This window comes from Temnothorax longispinosus, chromosome 1 (assembly GCF_030848805.1).
Source record: "Temnothorax longispinosus isolate EJ_2023e chromosome 1, Tlon_JGU_v1, whole genome shotgun sequence".
NCBI classification, from domain to species: Eukaryota; Metazoa; Arthropoda; class Insecta; order Hymenoptera; family Formicidae; genus Temnothorax; species Temnothorax longispinosus.
This window is the reverse complement of record NC_092358.1, coordinates 3,632,058-3,657,142: the sequence shown is the minus strand read 5'-3', so window position 1 is coordinate 3,657,142 and position 25,085 is coordinate 3,632,058. Positions and strand designations below refer to the sequence as shown.

The 25,085-nt window shown below is 35.1% G+C and overlaps 1 protein-coding gene across 4 annotated transcripts in view; it reads right to left on the bottom strand.

Annotated features, from left to right (window-relative positions):
* Neto (Neuropilin and tolloid-like) overlaps positions 1–25,085 on the bottom strand; it is a 109,145-nt gene that overhangs the window by 24,865 nt on the left and 59,195 nt on the right. For 3 of the 4 annotated variants that reach the window (XM_071785840.1, XM_071785845.1, XM_071785853.1), the window contains exons 3-4: positions 21,309–21,763; positions 20,287–20,524 (exon numbers count right to left, since the gene is read on the bottom strand). In XM_071785840.1, the coding sequence (XP_071641941.1) occupies positions 20,287–20,524; positions 21,309–21,763 (693 nt within the window). The remainder of the gene's footprint in view (positions 1–20,286; positions 20,525–21,308; positions 21,764–25,085) is intronic. The other variant, XM_071785861.1, reaches the window with a different exon arrangement.

Here is a 25,085-nt window from a genome sequence, read left to right as displayed (position 1 = left end):
TTAATTTTGATGGACTAATAATAAAATTACGTGAATGTATGCAGTATACTCGGAATAACATAGCTCTGTAATTTTAAAATGTTTGACGCGTACGGTGATTGAAATTGCGCAGCGGGAGCAAGCAAATCCATTTTACTGACTAATTTAAAATGATAATGACTGTAATGATAAATATATATAATACTTTAACTACAATTTCGGTTAACCAATAACCGCGATTAATATATGGATGCCGCGATATTTCGCAACTCAATGAGTCAATAATTATGCAATCTGATATCTGTAACACCGCGCGAACATATACCTATGCTCACGTATCACATTATCCTACATGATTTATAATATTATTATGCGTAATGATTAGAGTTATAACGTTTCAATTATACTGGTTCTTTAGCTCTTCTTCAAAAACATAAATAGTACGGTAGTACGTGGAATGTATTTTTATCTCTGCTCCTACAAAATTCGCAACGCGAATATCTTTTATGATCAAACGGATTACTCGACAAATATTCCAATGTCGTTAGCTCCGGAAGTCAGAGTCTGGCTCGGGGCCAAATTGTTCCTCAGGAACTGTGACACGAAGCTACATTGTTTTCTTGTTGGTCACCACGTTTGCGCTGCCGTGGTAGCGCTTACAAAGCATTTTTTTCGTGTAATATAATACTTGCGTCAAAAGGGACGTCAGTAACACAGTTTCTGGAACACTGTAGCGATAAATAAACAGAGTCTTTGGAAGAGACACAAAATAATTTATCGCGTTAAACAAGTATATCTCTGATTATTTTTTAAAATAGTTTCTTTCTTAATTTATACGCATACTTCATTATTTATTAAATAATAGTTTAACAAATAATAGTTTTACCAGTTATCACCGGCGGCGTATGCGCCACGGCAAGAAGACATAGTACTCAGAAAGTCGTGGGGGGGGGGGGGGCGCGATACGTGTCGCCGTTATTTTCGTTAAAATCCTACCTACGCGATGCGATCTATAATGAGGCTGTAGGGATGCAAATGCGGCTTCACTTTCCCTGCACGTACGAAACTTATCTGAGAATTATTCAGGCGAGACCGATCGTTAGGATACGCTCTATCTTCCGGCTCTAGTTAGATACCCCGGTTTCCCGTTGCACATTCGTGTGTTTGTCGGCACAATCGTGTGTGTCGTCAGTATGTATATATGGACCACCAGCTCATTTGACTATGCGCATTTAGACATCACCCTGGGCAACCACAGAATCATCCTATTATCCAAGTAACATGCCCTTATACGTGTCTACACGTTATTGAAACCACGATTGCTGAAAGTTTATTGCGTTCACGCGTATGTGCAGAAGTGACAAATTTTTTCCTTCAAATTGAACTATAATTCTGTTTATACCTCTAATTATTAATATTCTTATTTATGACAAAAATACATATTTACGTATAAAATCTTTTGCAATCTGACATTGTTTTTTGAATCACAAACTTTGTCCGATTTTTTGATGATTTAATTGTGCCGCAAGCAACTCACCAGTATGATGAAGGAAACGTTGACTCTCAACCGCAACGATTGCCGATATATTTACCCTTGGATATAAATAGGTCTCAATGCGTTCCCAAAAATAGTCCGTCTATTCTAGACGTCAAGAACGGCGTATACGGTTACAGAGTTCTTTTACCGAATTTAAATAAAATAAGGTATAATATCTTTAATGACACAAAAATATCATTTGTTGAACTGCGAAAACGATTTCAGCATGTCGCTTGATAATGATTCAATTCGCTCGAAAATCTAATTTAGAAATTGGTTTGCACAAGTATGTTTGACTTTGCCAAACAATTTTCAGTAGAATTGCATATATTCAAAGAATTCTCGGAAAAAAATGTTGCACCAAACTTATCAGATACGTCATCAGAATAAATAGCTCATTACGAATTATGTAATTGAATCATTATTAGATCAGAATATGTACAATTCATTTCATGAATATTTTTAACAAGGACGAATATTTTTGTAAAATTATAGCTACATGATAAGGAAAAAGAATAATAAAATGTTAAAAATGTATAAATGTATATTTCAGAGCAGATAAATGTTTGTTAATTTCTTAATGCAAGCTTAAAGAAACCTTTAGAAATGTTCAGAAGCATGTTAGAATAGAATGCAGAATTAGCATTCGCCTGATAACTGTTCTTTTTCATTGTACCATTGAAGAACGCGTAATTACAGCATCAAACTTTTCCTATGAATGAAAATTTGGCCAGCTCCTCTCAAAAGCCCACGCATCGCATGACTATTCGCCAAGAACGAGCGCGTAATAATAATAATTCCACTTTCCCGTGTAAAACGCGATTTTGTGGAGAAAAATCGCTATGTTGAGGTCGTGATGGAAATATAGCGTCGATTACGGATGCCGCAAAAATCGCCGCACGTCTTTGCAACCGGATGTTCTCGCTTACGCGCGCTGCATTCGAATGACGACTCGATAGGTCCTTCTCCTGGACTTCCTTTGGCAAGGACGTGCACTCGAAACCAGCGAGAACGAAGAGAAAAACGGAGATGTATAGACCGTGAGCAGAACTCTCGGACCAAAAAATTCGATAAACTTACCCCGAGATCTTGTTCACTATTGCAAGAAAATGTGCTTTGACTGTAATGTTTATTTATCATGAAGAAAATGTGATGGAATTATGGTTTTGGTGTGTTGCGAAGACTGAATAATGTATAGCGGTATGTATTCGCCTTTCAATATTAATTTAAAAAGTCTTAATAATGCGGTGTGTCTCTATACATATATTAAATTTTATTTATCCAGCCTATATATAGATATAAAATAAATTTTTCCTGCCCGTTTTAGTAACATAGAGTGTTCCAGAGTATCACAAAGCACTTTAAATCTTTCACATTTTTTTTCTAGTGTGCATTTGATTGGACGCTATTTTCTCGAGAAACAAGCAGTATTGCTCTGAGGTTTTCTTATTATCTTAAATTCACTCTCTTAGATTATTTTCATTGTTTTTTTTTTTTTTTTTTTAACAATGAAAACGCCAAGCAATCAGAACATCGATGATAACAAGATTAAACGACCATTCGACGATACGCAGCAAGAAATCTTTTTTACAACACAACGTTCGATAGTTCATCCCTCCTGTTTCCGCCATTACGTCGTCGGGCTGGGACATCGTTACGTCGACATAAGCCGTAACCCGCTGAATTTCATTTTGCTTGATAATATCTGGTCCGAGCTCACCCGTCGGCGCGGCACAGCGCGAAGTCTCATATCGTGAAGTCACTCCAGTGACTCGAGCGTTTCCGCGAAGACGGAACAATTTCTGTCACGGAAGAAGCCCCTCAGTCCCGCCGGTGAAAGCCTGACGCCACAGCCGCAACACACATATCCACTTCACGCTGCCGCAGTTAGGTGCTATAGCGTATCTGCGCCGAGTGTTTCAATTTGTGTGTGGGTGCGTATCTTTGTGCTCATATAAGATCTCGAGAGCCGCAGTTTATCTCCACCACCGAATTACCATTTTACCGTGACTGTCGTGACTGTGGGTTTCTCTTGATAATGAGCGGCACTTTCCTTCTTCTCTTTCTCTCTTTGGTAAAGCCATCGAATTTTCCGTGGCGTCTTAATGGGTAACCCTCGGAATGCCAAAGGACGACCTCGCAATGCGCGCACCGCAATTAATGCCAAGAAAATTGGATAGCATTGACCCGGGGAAATATCGCAAGGCGATTGCATTGGTTTCACGTGCGTCGTTAAAAAAAAAGCATGTAATTGCGGCGAGCATAATTTTTCCTGCAATTTGTGTAATTGGATGATTTGGTGGTATGATTTTACGTGAACGATATAGAAATGCATGATAAAAGTAGCTAATATAAATTGAGGAAAAATATACAGATCACAACTGAAAATAATTAAAGAGAACTATTTCAAACCTACCAATGCGAATCTAATAGTTCCGATATTACGAACATTCCTCTTTTTTAAATTCAGTTAAATAAACAAATTAAAATATTTCAATAGAATTTAATAGCTATTTGTTTATTAAAAAAATACAACCGAAGCATCGCAGAGGCGAATATCGCTGCTGCGCCCGCGCCGTGGCGATTCTCTCTCTGTGAGGCACGCAATAAAGCAAATAAATAGTTTTAGATTTAAAATAAAATACAGCATCGTAAAAAAAAATAGAGAGTGGCTCTCTTCGAACGTTCCTTTTTTTCCTAGCGGTAGCTAGGGTACGTGGTCCTCGTAGTAACGATCGACGCCTAGTGGTAGTCTCCCTTCGGGAGGCTATCGAATTTTCCATAGAGCTTCGTCGAATAAGGGTGAGTCTCGGCATGGTTGCCGGAAGTTGCACGAGCTTAACCGCTCTGTTCCAGAAACTCCTGGAAAATGGTGCATCCCCATACCACGTTTCCTCGTCTGGACTGGATGTTTATTGCCAGTATGCTGCTGTGTGAGATAATGCACGCGGATTTTTCGCCAATGGAAGGTTTAGGGGTGAGCAGCGAAAGGCGAGAGAAAAAAGGAATGTTGGATGCATCATATATTCGGATTTTATGAGACAGAACTAATGTCGTAGATGACTAATCTGACGCAATCCTCATCGATGCTGTATTAAATGGGAATAAAACAACTGTTTCAACCAAATAACGTCTAGGAACGAAATATCTCAAATTTAATATACGTGCTTTATATAATTTTATTTTTAGAATCAATTTTTAATTTAGAACTAGTTTTTTTTATAATAACAATTTGGTTAGATAAGAAATTGTTTCTTGATATCTCTGAAGTTTTATATCAAATTAAGTCTTAAATTAAATTGAAAACTTTTTTAATTATATGAAAGTGAAATAAAAAAAATGCCGTCGTTATATATCTAAAAAGATTAGAAAGAGCAGATTTTTCACGTTAATTTTTTTATAACCTTTGATGAATTATATGAGAAATTGAAATTTAAATATAAATGTTTTTTACATATGATATTGTCACGCATATCGATTTTTCTTTGTTGAAAAGTGCAATGTAGAGGGTACTCGATCTATTCACTTGGGGTTATAAATCGTTAATACGAAAATTTTTTTCACCATGAAAAATCAAATTGTGAAAAAAAATATAGATTGCTTTTATGGTTTACGAGATAAAACTAATACCAAAGCTTTGTAAGCTTTCACAAAATGATGAAGCTCCTCAAGATTTATGAGAAATATTGCATTCTCTGTTATTTCATAATTTACAAGGTATGAAATATTCACACAACTCATACACACGACTTAGTTTAGTATTCTCAGTCAATCAATAACTCACACGAGCATTGTTACTGCGCTCGGAAGCTTTATACAAATATATACATATATTACATTTTGTACAGTACTAAAATAAAGTTACAAAAAAGAATTTAATTAATAATTCACATTTTTTGCCCGTTTTTCTAAGTTTTGCATATTAGACATTTAAAAAGTTTCTATCTATGTATATTAAATGCTAAATAAAATTAATAGGAAAGAAAAACAAGAAGATAGAACGAATATTAAAGTTAAATATACAAATCTCAAAAAATGGAGTGTCTGTGCCTCTTTCTTTAAGAAGGTTCTCTTAAGAGTGGATTTCAATTAATTGAGTCTGACAAAAGAAATAATTTACAATATCTTTGCGAAGTAGTAGCAATTTCTTTCTATTCTTTTCTTTTAAAATGACTTTTTATGTGTTATTTTATGTTATAGGCCATTTCTTTTTATAATTTTTTAACAAAATAAATAATGTCGCGAGTTTTATACATAATTTTCCATTGTACTAATTTGGAAATATTTTACATGCATGTAAAAAGTACCAGATCTTAATCAATTAATATCCAAGAAATAGCTGAGCTCTTGATAAGCAATGGATTGTTGCAAAATTCTTCGATATCATTTTAGAAATGTAGTTCATGTAATAATTGTGAAATGCAACAATTACCTACATTCACGTCGAGACAATACTGACAAGACAGTCGTTAGACACGACAATTCTCAAGTCGTATTTATAAAATTGCGGTTATTTATTTCCACAATCACGTTATTCCCGGTATTTCACGGGAGATACACCTTATCTCGATGATGCGGTTTACTATATCACAACTATCGATGATTTCGAACCAGATCGTGGTTGAACACGGACCAACGCGCGGTTGAACACCGTTCATCCACCGCGATCACACACACACACACACACACACACACACACACACACACACACACACACACACACACACACGACTGTGCGCTAACGTACGTTCGCGTTCCTGCGTGATATCCGTTCTCGCAGTGATTCATAGAGGTCGAAGCGCGAGGCGACGCGTCACGTTGATCGGTCAGCAAGTACAATGGCCAAACGGTACGGTGGTGTCCAGAGGGTTGGATGAGGAACGAGGGAATGATCGGTTTTCGAGAAGAAACTAACTAGCCCGCAGCTAGAGCAAATCCCGTTCTCTCTGTTTGCCAACGATCTCCGATAGATACGAACCAAGGTGAAACGCGTCTATCGGCACGATGGATTCGTAGTTGGGACAAACTTTAGTTTAATTGCTTTTTCCACCAAGATTATTCTAGATGGTTTCTCTTGTGCTTCTGGCCGCTATCAAAAGATCGAAAGTTTACATAAGCTGTGATGTGTACTCCTTTAACAATTTCATTGCTTGAGTGTATCGAAGGCTTGTTTTATCCGCGAGAACCTTGGCGGGAAATATCAAGTGTATATTTTTAGCTTAAAAAATTGTATATATGTATGTGCACACCTCTTATAAAATTTATCAGATTTGTTACAATTTATCAGAAAGATCCGAGTAGTTTATCCGTAAAACCATTATTTGTACGTAGGATTTCTTATGCTCGAAGACTTTTGACTTAACCGCGGATTAAATTTAGCTACCGTGAATTCTAGGAACTTCGTTTAAAGTTTAACTCCGCTTAACACCGGGCTTTACCTATCTTAATCGCTATTCGCTATCTACATTTAAATTCTCGATTTTAAACCCCGCTTTGCGGAGTTTTACTGAGAAATGTGTCTTGAAAGACAGATTAAATACTGACAATAGATGTTAATAGCAAAAAAATTGAGCCAAGAGCTGTGTAATCATTTAAATAGGTTTACAATATTAACAACTTAAGCAATTATTGCATGTCGACTTCATTTAAAGTTGTTCATTTGTTATATCTAGCGTTCTTTCTCATTATGGTAATAAAATATGACGATATAAAATAAACGATACAGTTTCTTCCATAATTGTGGCTAATTACCCTCAATAATAAATTTAATTACTTTGATTTTTATAACTTTAAAGCCTTCACTCAAAAACCTGCATTTGTCATGCATTTTGCAAAACATTATTTCGTAAAACGCATGTTTCTGAAAAGTCGAATCAATCATTAATCACGCGGCGGTTTTATTCGACGATGATTTTGGCGACGTTAATTGGCGACGGCCAGGAATAGGTAGAACGTTCCTGGGGACGGTCGTTAATGTCGCCCCGTGTTCAAGGACAAGCGCGCACCGCGTGACCGCAATTAATGGCCTCTGATGCAGCGGCACGATGGCACTCCCGGTCTTAGAGTATTTCGCTGTTCAACGAAACACGGAGACGGCAGGCAGCCTCGCCTGGACCTGATTTACGCGCGATCGCATTAAATGGTTCTTTGATGGCCCCTTACCTCCTGAGTGGTTGATAACTTGATTTGCTGCCCCACTTTGGAACTCAGCCACGACTCTTACTACATGGCCTATCCTCCCTCCCTCCCCTCCCCTCCCTCCGACATCATGGAAATGCTTCCTCTACTTCGAGCTCGGAGCGACAATTTTTTTCTCCTCTTAGCTACCGTTCTCCCTATCCCTTATTGTCCCGTCCGTCTCCTGGACGTCTCACGAGTACCGGAATAATCATATTAGTAACAGTGGAGTATGAAAAAATGCATTATGTATAAAGGATTTGCTACCGCTCCGCGTTCGAAACGATACATTCTATTAAAGCCAGAACTTTCTATGTGAAATACTGTATAATAGATAAAAACTGTTAAGTTACTTGTTTATTTCTAAACTATTAAATGCTATATATGTACTAAAATGAGTACGAATTTAACGGCTTTTAGTTGCAATTTTTTACATTAAATGACATCAGCGACTAATAAATTATTTTTGTAAATATAAATGGCATGGCATTTAGTTCATGAAAAAGTGATACACTTGTAACATTTTTACATAAAATGTTAAAACTGTAAATTATATCATAAAAATGTAAATTATTCTGCACATGTTTTTGATGCTCTTATTCAAATCTAAAATTCTATCAACTCAAAATTGTTTTAACTTTAAATTATACTCTTATTACAACTTTTCGATATAGCGAAAATATTATAAACCAAAGTTTATAAGCAAATAACATCTATAACGACTGTGTGCTTTTTGCTAGGCAGTTAATGAGAAACGATGTAAGTTTCTTCCACGAAACGTAGGGAAACTTTTTGCTATGTTTCTTTGCCGGGGAAGTAGAAAAAGTGACAGCCGGATGGAAAAACCGTGCTGTCGTCGACACGGTTTAAATTGGACTTGCGAACAGCGACGACGAATTGGAGGTTACAGGTAACAAGACTGGTGGAAAAGGAGAATAAGAATACGAGAAGGACCAGCGATCGTGAAGAAAGACTCCCGGATGTATAACTGCGAACCAACAGGTTAACTTGGCGTCACGACCGAACTTTCCGATCGATCTTAACGAAGTGTCGCTTGTAACTTCAGTCGTTTACCGCTAACTTCTATGAACTTCGACTGCAATCCGCAGAATGTACGAGCTGGGGCTGCGACGGCGGTCTTGGTGAATCTCAGAAAGCCAAGAAACGGTGAAGAATTGTCTCGATTGAGGCAAAGTTTATTTATGTCAATCTCACGATCGTATTTGCTAGGTCAGAAATTGTCTTTCGATCCGTAAAGATAAGCGGAAATCATTAACTAAAGGCGAGCGTATGCTAGTTTGCAGTTTCTAGGGAACAACAATGCTCTTGAAAATTAACTATTATAATTATAAAATAAATCTGAAGGTAATTAAAATTTTTTCTTTTTATTTTTTTTATAATTCTTTTATTTTGTGTGCCCCAAATTGAAATGAAAACAAGACTCTAATAAAAATAAGAATTTTATTTATTCTTTTTCGCGCAAGACTTCCAACAATGCTAAAAATACATACTCTATTGTTGATGTCTGCGAATGGCTTTCGACGTATATACGCGTGATAGAAATCGGAGCGTCGATTTTCGAAAATCGAACTAACAGCCACTTATGGAAAAATATCCCAAACGAAATTTACATTTATTTCGTCTCTAAATTCCTCTCAAGTGGGGAATCGAGCCTCGCAGATTGGCATCGCAGTGAATCCGTTTAAAACAATAGAACGGCTTTAGCATTCTCTCTCGATGAGATCCAGGCTCCATTATTGCCGATTGAAATTCGCGGCCAGTGTGCACTCGGGATGGGTATCGAGAGGGGAATAAGATGTCGAGGAATTAATTGAAAGAGGGAACCGCGCGCGCGCGCGCGCGTGATTGCTGGTTCTCCATCTCGTTACGACGTGATAACGAGGGCGACTGGGCGCACTTGTTTAACGAACTCCGATCTCTTCTCGGAAGAACAGCACCGGATTCTTCGCTGGTGTACGATTGCGGGAATCATATAACCGTGGGAGATCGCTTCTACCTGGGAAACTATATCCTCGTTCAGTCTTCAACCGACCGTGATCTCATTAACGTGCCCGGTTATCTCGAGCACGCTTAAAAGAGTTCCTCCTCGCGTACTCTATAATGATACGCTCCCACATTATCATACTAGACGGAAGAGCGATCAAAAATGTACTCATCCGTTCCTTCCGCTAGAATTTCAGGGACAGCTTTGGCTTTGGCTCGTTTGCGCGCTGGTAGAGATGCAATATCTCAATATAGAGAGTTAAATCCGGGAGAATGGATCATTCGCTCTACAATGATATCAGTATGCGCGGGCACTCATTTTTAATTCCACGTATTATTATCTAGTCTTACGCGAAAAGTTATAAAAATTTCTGTTTTTTTAAAATCGCAATAACAATTAGAATTTTATTTACGCAAAAATACTTAATAATATATAAATGTAATTATCAGCCATATTTTTGTATATAAAGATATCTAAGAATATTTAATTAAAAAAGATTGTATTGAGATCTTGTGCATGTTTACGAGGTTTATTATTAACAGTTTTACGAGTTCTACTTGCTACAACGAGAAAGATAATTAATGATTCATCTCATATAGAATGACAGGCACTTTTGAATATTGAACAATGGAATACTGGCACACGGTCGTCGTAAATTACATAATAGAATCCCGTATATACAAGTTCGCGTAATTAGGAAATGGGCTTGCTCTAGCGAGTAGACACTTCTGCTGTTGGGGTAGAACTAATGGAAGACCAATATTTACTCATGCCGTGTCATAAGATATTACATGAAAAGGACATCTTCAAAAGCGCCATATAGGGAAACGTAAGAACGTCAAAATATGTCGCGATATTCCGTAGGAAGCGGGCGCCGAGCTCGATATCAAGATACGAATTTGGACATGTTTATACAGAATCGACACCCGTCTTCTGGACTTTCGAATATACATATATGAAACCGACATATTAAATATATAAGAACGTTTTAAGAAACATTAAATATTACAGTTTTTGTTAAAATGTGTAACAAAATTAATATGTGGGTTTTAGAATTTATGGCAATAAACAGATTTAAAATTGACATAAGAAATACAATTTTTTAAATAATATTATTTCATGTATTAGAAAAGATATACATCGTAAAAGAAGTGCACAGCTTTATATCGCATTGAACATATGAACAAAAAATAAAACTTACATATTACTTACAAAATTATCATAAACAACAAATTTGTATGACCAAATAAATCAATAAATTTGTGAGGTAGGGGAAAGTGCTTATTCCCCAGAGTATTTTCTATATATCGCGCTACAGAAGATTCTCCCTTGCTGTGTCTAAAGTTGCGGTTCCAGTGAAAACTTTCGGACAGTTACGGTAATCCCATCTCCACTCTCTGCAAACTCGAAACAATGTTGTCTACAGATTCCAGTCATGCTTAATCCGTAAGTAATAACAGACAATCAAATTAGGAGAATAAGCAATTATCAAGTTCTTGATAATGATCCATTCATTTCTTCTTCATAATCGTTACTACCTAATCTGAATCGACTGAAGTAAAGCAACCTTCGTTAGAAGATAAATCTAACTAAAAATCAAAAGAAAATGGCAGTTGTTGAATATATAACAAGGTATTAAAAATAGATTCTATAACAAAAATGTACAATGTAAAATAAATTTAAAGATGTAATAGTAAATATTGAATCTTTTACAGTAAAAAGAGATATCGTTCTTCAGTGCATTGGTTTAATGTAAACTAATTTCGTTTCTTATATGATGTAATACGTACATCAAGACGTAGCAAATTTTATCGATCTTTCTGATAACTTTCTGATTTTATCGATAATTCTGATTAACTATATCCAAATTTTATTAGTCGCTGGGATTGTTTACACTTAATATGCACTCAATTTGTAGACTCACCTTTATACCATTAATTGCTCTAGTACAGAATTCTTGAAGTAAATAGGTAACCCTTTAAGTGAGTTCAGATTGCAACTCTATAGATATTCTAACGAGCAATCTTTCATCTCGCAAAGTCTCGTGGCTGATGCAACCGACATTAACCGTCAGAGAGTCAGCAGTGCGAGATTCAATGGCAAACGATTTAACTGGGAATGCCTAGAGGCTGTCTACCACTTCAGCTAGTTAAATGATAGGTTTACCGAGGGTTGGGAGAGTACTATGACGTACTCCAACCTCAAGAAGATAATCGGAGGAGCTAGGAATTCTGTTAAGACGTTACTGGACAGTTTGCAAGTTTGATAGTTTCCGCGATATTTGTCATCATTCGGCCACGACCTAACGGGATTTCAGTATTATTTCTGATTCGTTAAATACCAATTTGAAATACGTTACATTCGAAAACTGTTATTTATAATTATTTCCAATTTATAATGGACGTACCAAAACTGTTCGGAAACAATTTGATTTTCACTGAAATACGTTGTTATACATATAAATCTAAAAGCCATGTATTGTTTTATACGCGCTCATTTCGAATTCCGCACAGCTAACGCTTAAATTTGATTTTAAGAAATTATTGTCAAAACGGCGAAATATATATGAAAAAATTTTCAGACAAAACTTTTATAGCTCTTTATAACTGTTTATTTAGGCTTTTTAAAAATCTAATATTTTCCAAAATACACTATCACTTTTTTATATTTGTGAACTTGATGTTTAAAATCAAACATGCACCATGTGCATCCAACGCGTTTGTGGAGCGAGTATTTTCTTACATGTCACTAAAGTGAACAAATGTTAGCATAAAAGACCTATTTCTATCAAAGAAAAGGTGGCAACCCTGGGATGCAGTTCTGTTCCAAAAAAGACTGCATATGAACAAGATCATAGATGTCTTGGGTAGGGAGGGAGGGTGGGACAGCGAAAGGTATATATAAAGCGTTGCTGTGGTCATTTTAGCTGTGTCGTTGCCGTTCTCGTCGGCGGCGATCAGCACCGCTGACGACGACGACAACGAGGTTAATACTAATCCAGCTGGCTTCTCATTGTCAGTACGGCATGTCTTCCCAAAGGAAGTAACCAGTAGAAAAATGTGCGTATAAGAAGCCAAGCACAGAAAGTGTCACGAATAAAAATCCCGTGAATATGATATTCCTAAATTAAGCTTCTATAATATAAAGATCACAAGAGGAGAGATTTTATTAAAGTCCGGCTTTCTGTAACTTTAAATTTTCATTCTAAAAATAGAAGATATAATAATATTGTTTATATTTATAATTTACAGCTTCTTTTTCCTATACATTTTAATTTAATATATTATTAATTCAAACCGGTGATTATAGAGCACTATTAATTGTGTGTGTGTTTGCTTAATCTTTGTATTGGATTAAATAAATAATAAATTATAATTTATTAATTTATATAATTAATTTATAATTATAGTTAGTTTATTAACCATAACTTAATAAATTATAATTGGAAAAGTATTTGAAATTACTAGATATACCTTTTCGTGTGTAAATGTTGGTTGATTTATGTTTGTTTCTTTTTGATTTACTATAACTAAGTATTTTATGTTTTTTTAGTGAAAACTGGATATTTTCTTTCTGGGAAATGGCTACTCAAACAACCATTGATTGAAAAGCCAGTCAGCCGCGTGTATAGCGTGGAATGTTTTACGATATTTACGAACACTATTCCTGTACATGGTGTGCACCATGTTCTGTGGTATTAATGTAAAAAATATTGTTTCGTCAGATAAAATATTTAAAAGGTAAAAAGAGCACGCGTACATGCGTGTGGTGATGGTAGACGTTTATATGAATACGTTTAATCGACTAGCCAGATAGATCTACCTACTATATATTATTTTATCGGCGTATGTTTGAAGAGTGCTGGTACATGTAACATTTCTAATATTATTATAAAATGGTTATCGAATACCAGAACTCCTCTCTCCATCCACGGTTTCATTTCCCGCAATGACTTCATGTTTTCGAACGTACATCGTTTTAGAGTTGTTTGCGGAATAAATATCTGGAGGTAAAAATACAGAATATACAGAACGGCAATATACATACGTAACAGTAAATGTTTTTTTTTTTTAGATTCATCTTTTCTCTCCGAAATCTAGCGTATAAATATAAGTAAGCATCAGGATCAATGTTTTATTTTATTTTATTTTTTATTTTATTTTTTTTGTTGACTTTAATCCGGCATTTCAACTGGAATATGATCGGCATCGATGTTTACATACAGTGACAACGATGTCGTCAGTTTAAGAAATAAATTCGCATAAAACCCGAGCAATCCGGATATTGCATTGAAATTTGAACGTAAAATTGTGACCACACCGCGACTTTAGAATTTTGACATAAATAGCCGCGTATCGAAAATATCAGACACTTATTCAATTATTTGCAAGTAAGATACCAATTAATAAAACCGATAGAAGAGAATGTTTTTCTAAAAAAAAAAAAGAAACAAAGTGACGTACGAGAATGATGTACGTGTAAATTGATTTGTCTCCCACCCTCGATTTTTCGCCTAACGTGGAAATATTGCAGCGATGTGTCTTTCAATCTTGCTGTTGCTTTCGTTTACTGTGGCGGACGCCGATTTACATATCTGTTCAATATCGTCAGACGTAGTCAACACAGCGGCAACCGGAGCAATTGCGACGCTCGATAGTATCTACGATACGTCAAACACGGACATCGGACCGTCGTCGCTCCGATCGATCACCCTGGATTCCGGAACGATGGTAAGTTTGCGTAATCGGAGTTACAGTCCGCCACATCCTCGCGATTCGTGGACCTCCCGGATGGATTTCCACATCAAACTGTCTCGTTTGTACCGCGGGAACGCGACGAGAAATATTCACGGCGAATTATACATTCCGCTTCTAAACCGCGAAAATATCGATGTTCGGTCGTTCGCTCGCTAGATTCAGTCGGACTGGAATTCGAAATGGCGCTTAAGGGTTTGCGCTATGATAAGAGGATCGTATGACGCCTATTACATGAGTGAGCGAACGTCGTGAGTGGGCATCGTTTGCGACAGTCATTGAGATAACGAACCCTTTGTGGTTGGAGTCATTTTACAACATCGTAGGAGAGAGCCACGACTGCCATATTCGCGCAACTGTTGCACTGCTCTCACACGTAATAAAGGATCTTACAAGAAACCACGATTAAAAAAAAAAACAGAGGTTAAAAGTCGGGACAATGCGGAAATTAATATATATTAACAAACGACAAATAATAGTAATTAGGCGATCTTATTCGTCAATATCAGATTTACATTCACAATGTAAATGATAAAAATATGGAACAAAAAAAGAATTACAATAGGGCTATTATACATAATACGAATTTTTTATTTATTAACATGTTTGACTAAAAAATTAGAATACTCTATCTAAAATAGTTATTAGCGCTACAAAATATCTTCGTCTACTAAGAAAATTTTTGACAAAGAATCACTACTTGCATACAAGTACATGCCATATATATTCTCTTTTAAACACTCGATTATGCGAATCTGAATATTATATCAAATGAGGTAACGTATAAGTTTATTTAAGATAAAATTAATTAAAATTTAAAAAATTTAATATACACGCATTTCATTACTGTTAGAAGGTTATGTAAATTACATTGTACTATTCAAGCATATTATAAGACGGGGAAATGTTTGAGTAGGACACGTGGCTTATAGCAGTGGCAAAGATCCTTCTCAAGATTCCGTAGAAGTTTCTTGCTGATAGCCTGCCAAGTGACGACCGCGAATTGCCAGACGATGCGCGGGTCTCCATATATTTTGGAAATTCCAGGAACGTGACTTGAGACACCGTGAAGATATTTTGGTGTCTAGATTAAAGTTTGTCAAGTTGTTTAATTAACTAAAAGATTTAACAATTATGCGACTGTTAACAATTGACACAATGGCAACATGTAACGTTTTGTTGTAAAATGTGAACATAAAAATATCTTAACATGTGGTTCGAAATAAAGTATATAGGAAACTAAACGTAACTAAAAATACGTAACGTAAATAAAAACATGACAAAATTACATAATTATAAACTGAGAAGATATTTTGCATTAAACAGATAATACATATTATTTTTTAAAAGTTAACCTGGATAAATTCTCTCGCAGTCTAACGAATTTGTGTTACGCGTCGCGTAATTTTATATATAATAATTATTACGGGATAATTACCGAAACATTGTTGATTTATAAATAAAATTATGTTTTATTTATGCAGATGCATTCATTTGTGAGCTAAATCATCATTCATGATCTTCAATTTATATACATTATTGTATTAATAAATAATTTATTTAAAATGTTCATGTCCAGTTTTATCTTACAAAACGTAATATTAAAAAAAACGTAAATATTTATTTAAATTATCGGAAATAATATGCAACATTGTAAACAGTTTGCAGGTGTGAAAAGAATTTTACAAAGTAAATTTACTAGCTCTATTATATCTATATTGAAAAAAGAATTTTGCAAATTAAATTAACTTCTACACATATATATTTATATTACTAAAAAGAGTATTTTATATAGATTAAGTTGAGTAACTCTAGACACGTAATTAATAAAATATTTCTTATTGCAGTCAATATGTTACAATTAAATAAAAAAGATCTCATCTTCGGTCGGGCTGAAACTTGGTAGCTTAATAATAATATTTGTGTGAATTTTGTATACTTTTTTTCAACGTAGTAAACTGCGCGCCGATTATTTATCGATCCTGAAAACACAGTCTTTTATTGGAACAGTAAATCCACATATTTAAATCAATAATTGATTTAACTTTTGATGCTAATAAGCATTCTTTTTAAATCACTGTGTGTAGTGTAAAGACGTTATTGTAAAAAATATCAGTCAGAGTTTGAAACTAAACTCCTTACAATCCATGACTGAGTCCAATGTTAGAATTATTGTTTATCGATAAAATTATTAATAATAAATATCGGATAATACAGTGGGAACAGTTCATTAGGATGAAACTTCCTTAATTCCAACCGCATTGACATTGGAGATAATTACGTGACGTAATTTACATAGGAAGCCTTAATATGCTATAGTCACTTCTCCGAGTGCAATCACAGTTATACAATCATCATTATGCAATGACAAACTAGTCCCTTTGCCAAAGTCAATTACAATTTCTTGCTTGTTACATCGAGCTTAGAACGGAGCGATGAAAAGCCGGGTTTAGAAACGTTTCAATGTACGTGTTTAAATGTGTGTGTGTATGTGTGATCATAGAAAAAATTTATTGAGAAATTATTATATATTATATATTATTTAAATACTACGTAAATTATATTTTGCAAATATCCAATTTTATTTTAATATTGACGAGAAGGGTGATTAAATTCATGGATGTTACAATACTTTTAACATATTTTTCATTTTTGAACAACATTTATGATCGTTTCCCGGTTTTGAAAATTAAATTTAAAATAAGTAATTAAATAAAAAATTGCAGGAAAATAAATCTGCCATATTGAAAGAAAATATGCTAAACAATAAATATGTCAGTCCTCGAATGTCACCGATATCTTTAGAGTTTAACACATTTATTGTTTTATTATATTTCTTCTCGTGCAAATGTCATTTTCTCTAGTTTTACGACATTGTGTATGGCGGCATTTGTACTGTGCGCACGTCTGTACTTCACAGTCTGCGAGATTTGGTCGAGGACCACCGTAATCATCACGGTCGCTATTTTAGTACACACGAAGAAGACTCGATAACTTACGAGCGAGGCTCGTCGACCCTGACTTAAATTCAAACAAGAGCCAGCTGCCGCGCATTGCCTAATCCGACGCATCTCGAGGTTCCAAATTAAAAGAGAGATCGACAAATCTCTACGAATTAAATTACTAAGGTTATATATACAATCACGACTCATATTGATTAATTTGATATAATTTTATTTTGATTTATTTTGAGTAAGAGAGTTGTATGTCAAATAATTTTATGTATTAATATTAAAATATTAAATGTTTTTTTCACATATTAGAAATCATTGTCTTCTATAAATTTATACTTAATAAAACAAAAAATATAGATAATTTAGCAATAATAATTAAATGTGTAGTTAAATCATATAATACAAATGATATTTTATTCTATAATTTTTTCTGGATATGGATAAGTCAATCTAATTGATACAATTTGGAAAAAAAAGTAAAGCTTCTCTGAATCCTTTGAATCTTGCACGAGTGAGTAGTTCGAAACGGAGAGACATTTTTCGTCTGAACGACTAGGAGCAGCTTCTACGGTCGTTCGTAGATACATCGATTCGTTATCGAGATATTGCTTTCGTGCAGCCACCGACAAGGAGAGTGGTTGGATTCACGAAGATTTATGATTTCACCGAACGTTCGCCATTTTTTTCTCTTTCTCGACTTTCTACCTACGACCGTCTCGCGTCGCTTCGTTTGAATGTGCCAAGCATAAAATGCGAAATCATTTGTTGTGCATTATTTTCCTTGACGCGAAATATAACGATGCATAATTAACGAATATTGTCGTAACTGACAATAAGTTTTTTCGTTTTATTGGTTGTTCGATTAAATATAATAATTTAAAAGTGTAACAGATAAATACAAAATAAGGGCCCATGCACAATGAGAAGAATAAGGAACAAGGAATTAAATATAGAGAGAAAAGAAAGATCATGTCTTGAAATAAGATGCGATTATGAATTCTCTCTATGTTTAATTCCTTATTCCTTATTCCTCTCATTGTGCATGGACTCTAAAGAGCAAAAATCAATTTTTAATTTTTGACATTGTCATCACATTAATAATATCAGTTACTGACAATTTATAAACCTGATATTATATCTGTTTAAAATTTTTTTTAAGTACAATTTGATAATCCATCAATTAAGTACCTTTGAACCACATCTATCATTAAAAAAACTACTCCGATTAAAATGAAAACCGTGATCGTTGGAATAAAGGTAGTCCATTCTGCGTTTCTTCCGCTTTACAGCTTCGACTCTTTTGTAGGCCAGTCTAGGAAAATTTACTATCTTCTCGCGGTATCCTTAGCCAACGAACCGAACCACCGGGATGTATCAATCACTCGAAGTCTCTCCTACTCCTCCAGAAAGTTCAGTCATGTTCAAGCTACGAAGTTGCATTAAACTTATACATATGAAACGAGAAGCATATAGTATTTCTGCAAAGTTTCTCACGGTATAGAATAAATATGAATGAAGATAGTTTCGGCAGTCATGTTCGCCATTATTCGACAATAATACCGGCATTTTTACAAGGTGCGCCGAAATTCATTGAGCAGATTATTCTAAATAATATTTTTTTATACATTGTAAGATTTATGTTCTTGTTATTATTTGACTTGCATGAGGAAATTATTGTAATTTTTCACAGAAATGTTGAATTTTGGAGAATAAAAGAATCGTATTTGTCGGAACATCTCGATATTTCTCGATAAGCTGGTTTATAGAATTTTCAATACAATTGGATTTACGATATTAAAGTTTATTGTACGCTTCTCAATCCAATTTATGAAAATTACGCAATAATATAGTTGTTTCAATAAAATGGTTTTTGTCTTCTTTTGCGGTGCTTTAAAATAAAGTTATATATTGCATATTGTCTTTACAAATTTTTGATTGTACATAGCAATTGTTTATAACAGTTGTATCAAAAATCATTTTATTAAGAATTTAAAGCTTATATATTTATTCAGATATGTCATTTGTTATAAATTAACGCACAAATATATCTATAAATTTTGTTTTATCAAATATATATATATATATATATATATATATATATATAATATATATATAAATAGATTATCGATGAAAACGAATAAATTAAGATTTTATCAGTGTCATTATATTAAGAAATAAAAAACTTGTAAATTAACTTTAACATTAACAATAAATTTCCGTAAAGAATGCGTGCGGATTGTGATATTATAGCATATTCATATATGGATAATAACCAGATCGTGCATGCTATTATACAATCCATGTTCAAGAGATAAGTTGGGTCTAACGCTCTTTACTTAACCGGAATTTCGCTCGGAAGGAAACGATGTTTGTTCAAAACATTTGCCCCGGGATACCAGAGAATCGTGGATCAAAGGTTTTCCTCGTCCGGAAAGAGTTCGCCATTCCAACACGCTCGCCTTTTTTCCCCGCATTATCAGCGAACGGTGCGCAGCAGTAAAGTGAAATCTGGCTAGCGTGTTCTTGCCGCGAGCAATCTTGTAAAAGTTCTCTCGAAGCTCGCTTGAAAATCGATTTCTCAGAGAGATACGATATGTACGTGTAGAAAATCGATTATTGGTCATTGAACCACCGCCGCGAAAATGATTGTTCCCTCAATATTCCGGTCAGCGATGCGAGACTCGCGGTTTAATACACAAGCTATGATTGCCTGATAAATTATGTATCTTCGATTAATTTGGACTTTGTAGTCGCTTCACAATCAATCACAGACTTTTAACTCATGAATGATATGCAGATATATAGATAGAACCCCCATACTTTTAAGTTATCTTTTTTTAGCTTAAATTTTATTGTTTTTACTATAAGAGAGTGAATTACCTTCCAAAACTCGAACACAATTCACATTATTTGGATAATCAGCGGGATAATTCGGGCTATAAAATTCCCTCTTTGCTGGATCCCCGACTTCAAACTTCTCACATTCGCTCGGGATGTGTCTCATGTGGCGTCGTAGCATGGCGATGTCTTTAGTGGACGTCGTCATCAACGTCGTGTTTTTCAAGTTCTCGCGCGAGAGCGTCTCGAATGATAGTCGTGTCTCGAGTGTTGGCACTATCTGCACACATTGGAAAGTCACATTTGAATTAATATGCGAGGGATCATTACACGACAAAATAATATACAGTATTTAAAATTTATGCAATGACGTTTTGAAAAATTGTGAAACATGTGAAGATGAGCATGAGCAACTTTAACGTGAGAAAATCTCTTCGCGGCATTTGTCGTTGCGTGCGTGTCGCGTTAATTTGAACTGCTCAAGATTGAAAATTTATATGATCAATGGATTATAAGCCTTTAATCCGAGATATTACGCCGTTAATTAAATGGAAGCCTAATTCCACTTTGGCAACTGGCATTGCAATAGCGCTGAATTATAGTTATCGCTCGTATTACGATATTGGAAACGACGCTGAATAATTACGACTATCATGTCATTGTGAGAGATATCGATATTGATGAGAGGTATATCGTGTAGAGGTGCTATTGTTTAATGTCGATGTCTTGCTTAATGTTTAATTTATTCATAAGAGAAAATCTATCGAGATTTTGCAAAGATTTATAAAAAATTGATGCAGATACTTCTGAAAACTTTTAATTCTATTTAATTATCAATAAGATAATTTAAATAATCCATTGTCCCAATCGTGACTCCAATTACAACTCTAGTTTAAGAACTTAACAAATCAGATTATAAGATAAAAGAAGTAAGAATATATACGAAGAAATCTAATTACTAATCTTGAGAACTATTATTCTGAACATTCGGGACATCTGTAGCCTTAATCGTGACTAAATTTTCAAATAATCGTTACTATGCTACGAGATTCGGTACGAATTACGTCATAGGAGCTTCTAGAAATCGACGAGGTCCTCACGAGGTGATAGCCAATCGTCGACGACTGCGAGGACGATGACTCGATGGAAATCCGATTGGACGGATCCGTCTGGCTCGTTTCGTTGCTCCTGGAGGAGATGGACGGGTTATGGCTTGTGATCCTTGCGTTCTCGATGTCATTGCCCCTCGGCGACTGCATCCTCCTCCCGTCCTCGTCCTCTTCGGATCTCTCGACCACCGTTCCTAGGAAACTCGGATCCGAACGAGTTCCGGGGCTCGATCTGTCTACGCTCCAAGAGCTAGTTTCTGGGAGCTTGCCATTCGAGGGTCTAGTCTCCCTCGCGGCATGCTCTAGACTCGAGGACGGCCAGGATCGTGGCAACGAGGATCGACTAGTTTTTCGAGCGCTGTACGTGCTCCATCGCGGATCTTCAGCTTCTCCCGTGGACGCTCCAGTAACTAAAACAGTAATAGTATAATCAAGTGACGTACAATCTGTTTCAGTAGGAATATCTTTATTCAAAGTGTTTCCTCATAATAGTTAAATTAAAAATTTTCGATCGTGTTGTCGCTATATTACAATTTAAATATTTTGGTACAAAATAATGGAATAAATTATTGAAGCTGCAAAATCAGCAATTAAAAGCAATACTAGTATTTCTGGTGTTATTAGTAAAAGCCTTTTAATTAGTTGGAAATGTAGCATTAATTTTTTTATTACAGTTCTTTAGCCAACATAATACAATCCAATTCCAATTAATCGCAGCATTCAGATGTAGTTAAAAAGAGAAAAAGGCGGGTTTTCGTCGAGAACAATCGATTCTCCAATTTTAACGCGATTGAACGGAGTAACGATATATGAGTAGCACGCAGGAAGGCGAGCAACTAAATTGGGTGTTCAAATTCCATCCTTGAAAACGAACGCGATACCTGGCAATTCTCGTACGCGCCTTTTTAACTTTTTGTCGTTTTCTTTTTTAACTTTCAATGCCCGGTTACTAACGTTGAGATTTAACGTTGTCGCTCGCCTGCACGAAACTGCAAGCAACTTAATTTACAATAAAGTGCAGATCCGCTTTGATTTAACGAGTAGAGAAGTACCGGCCTTTGTGTTTCTCTTACAAAAGCTGTGCTTTTTTCTCAAATTAGAGTTATTGTCTATTACTTTTACTACACAGATCGTCGCAGAAATATCTACAGGAATATTATAATAATTTACTTTAAACTTTTCAAACGGTGATTAAATACTTTGATAATTACGTACATATTTTGCTTCAAATGATCTCTTGAAAACAAAGGTTTATATCTGAATAATATTGTCTGATTTTAGAACTTTTGCTATTTCTTTAATGCGAATAACCCACTTAATATAAACGCGAAATGAGATTCAGACGGATGTTTCTTTACTGCTAAATGCAAAGATATAAATTAAATTAATTCATGTAATAGCGGGTAATATCTTGCAGAAGAGGAATACTATTTCATGTATAACATCTCTTTGTCGAATTTATATTGCATCTTGGAGAGCAAGGTGGCTACCTATATGATATTGCATTTTGTGCAATTTTCAGACAAGGGCATCTCAATATAAGACTTTAAAGCGTTCTTTTTTTCCCTTTATGAGGTCGATACAACGTGCTTTCATTCCTCGGGCTAAAACTTGATAACCTCATACGACTGCACTACCATCTCGGTAGCTAAGTCCTGTATTTTACTGGAGAAAGCTCTCGTCGTGTCTAACATCATGAGGGGCTTGCTCACAAATTTTTAAGACGATGCCTTACAGGAGGTTTTCCCTTTATCGTGCGATTTCAAAGTGTGATAAGCTAAGTTTCTGACTGGAGTGCTCTTATATCCTGCACTTCGGTTTCGATACTTTAAAAAGATCTGCTGATGGACGGTATTTTGTCGGTCTCGAGATACTGAGTATAGTCAGTTTAGAATAATTTATGTGCATCTGAGTAGAATTTAATTATTATACTTTTAATACTGTGAAAACATTTTCAATCTATTTAATATTGTCATGTTATCTGAAATATATTATTAAAAGAGTATATACATATAATCTTTTGTAGATAAAATTATTATTATATAAATTTATCTCTTTAGATAGTAATATAAGTTTAATGAAGGAAAGAGCGTGGAATATCATTTCTCATTAATTGTTTTAATTACTTTCGTAAATTTGTTCTTCTCGAATGCACCCGGTATTTATTAAATCAGAGTTTCCGCGCCGATTACTTCCTTACGATTGCCTTGCGGTTCATAAACAACTGGCTTTATGCATTCCGACATTATCGGTTTCTAGACTTAGGGTAAAGGCTCAGCGGTTCTTATCGAGAGTAACCGCGCACAGATAAGGTCAAAATTCATTCGCTCCATTTACCACTTTCCTAAAGACAGAATAGGAACGTAATAACCTTCTTCAGTTACTGTTGTTCAAAGTAGAGTTTGCAGTAAAGCGTGGAATCGGTATAGCTTCAGGTTGAACCCTCTACAAGACTAAAAAGGAAGATTTGTAATTTCTTGAATTTTTAAAGAGAACAAATCTTATACAAATATTTTGATAATTTTAAACCAATCATCTTCAATTAATGATTTTAATTGCTTTATAATTAGATTGATTTAATATTGCATTAATATTATATTTAATATTGCAATTTAATATGTTAAGTGTTTATTATTAAAAAAATTAAACTGCAATTCCAAGATAATTTTATAAAAAAAGATTTGATTCGTCTTTTTGCTTTATGATTGTTGTGCAATTTATCAATAAATAATAACTGCTGATCAATTTCTTATTGAATAGATAAGTGCGTCTCGTTTTTAATCAGATAAACATTTTTTTACGCGCGTTGTGAAAATCGGTTCGACAAATCGGTTATCGAAGTTTATATCCTTGAATTTCGAGAATTTCGTGCGGCGCCGTGTTTCAGAAGCGTCGAGTTTCTAAAAGCAGGAACGACGGCGGAAATCTACATCCACCTGCAGCGAGTAAATCAGATCCTCGCCTGCTAGGTGTCTCGTTCTCTCTCCCGCTCGGCTTTCCGCTATCTGGCTTCCCGTTTCTCGGCAAACAATTTTGTAGTTTCTTGTTTCTCTCCCCTCGCACCATCTTTCTCGCGTTAGTCCCTCTTCGTCTCGTGTACGAGAATATTACAACGTGCCCGTGATAATCTCTTTTTCACTCAAGACATTCATCGCGTTGTTTACATCATCACTTTTTCTTCAAAGAGAGCCCATGTTGCCCATCTCATCTGGAAAATGGCCGCATTATGCGCATCTCGAGTGAAACGAGCGATACTCTTGTGCTCGCGATCGTGACTAGCGGCATAATATTAATGATATACATAATGTAAACTAAAGAAATAGAATTGATAGTGTAAATTTTATTCTTTCCTATATTGTTTATTAATGTTGCCAATTTCGTACGTATGCTTTTACGTATTTTTATGATTTCTCAATATTATGTATTAATTTAAAGTTACTGTACTTGTGAAATAAAATTACAGTATAAATTTAAAAATGACTCCATTCAGGCCGTTTTACGATACTTTAATTTTACGCTGGACCTAAGGTACTTCGAATTTTCCAAGGTGAAAGTAGTAGTTGGAGTAGGGCTCGAAGTTAAAGCGGAAGTTTCTTAGGTGGTTGTTTATTTTATAATGTACAATATCTCGAGCGGTCCCTTCGGAATAGCTTGAGTCTGAATGAACTTTATTTCGCGTGAAATCCATTCGTGAGATTAAACATTTTTGTAGCCTAGCTGGACAATATCCGG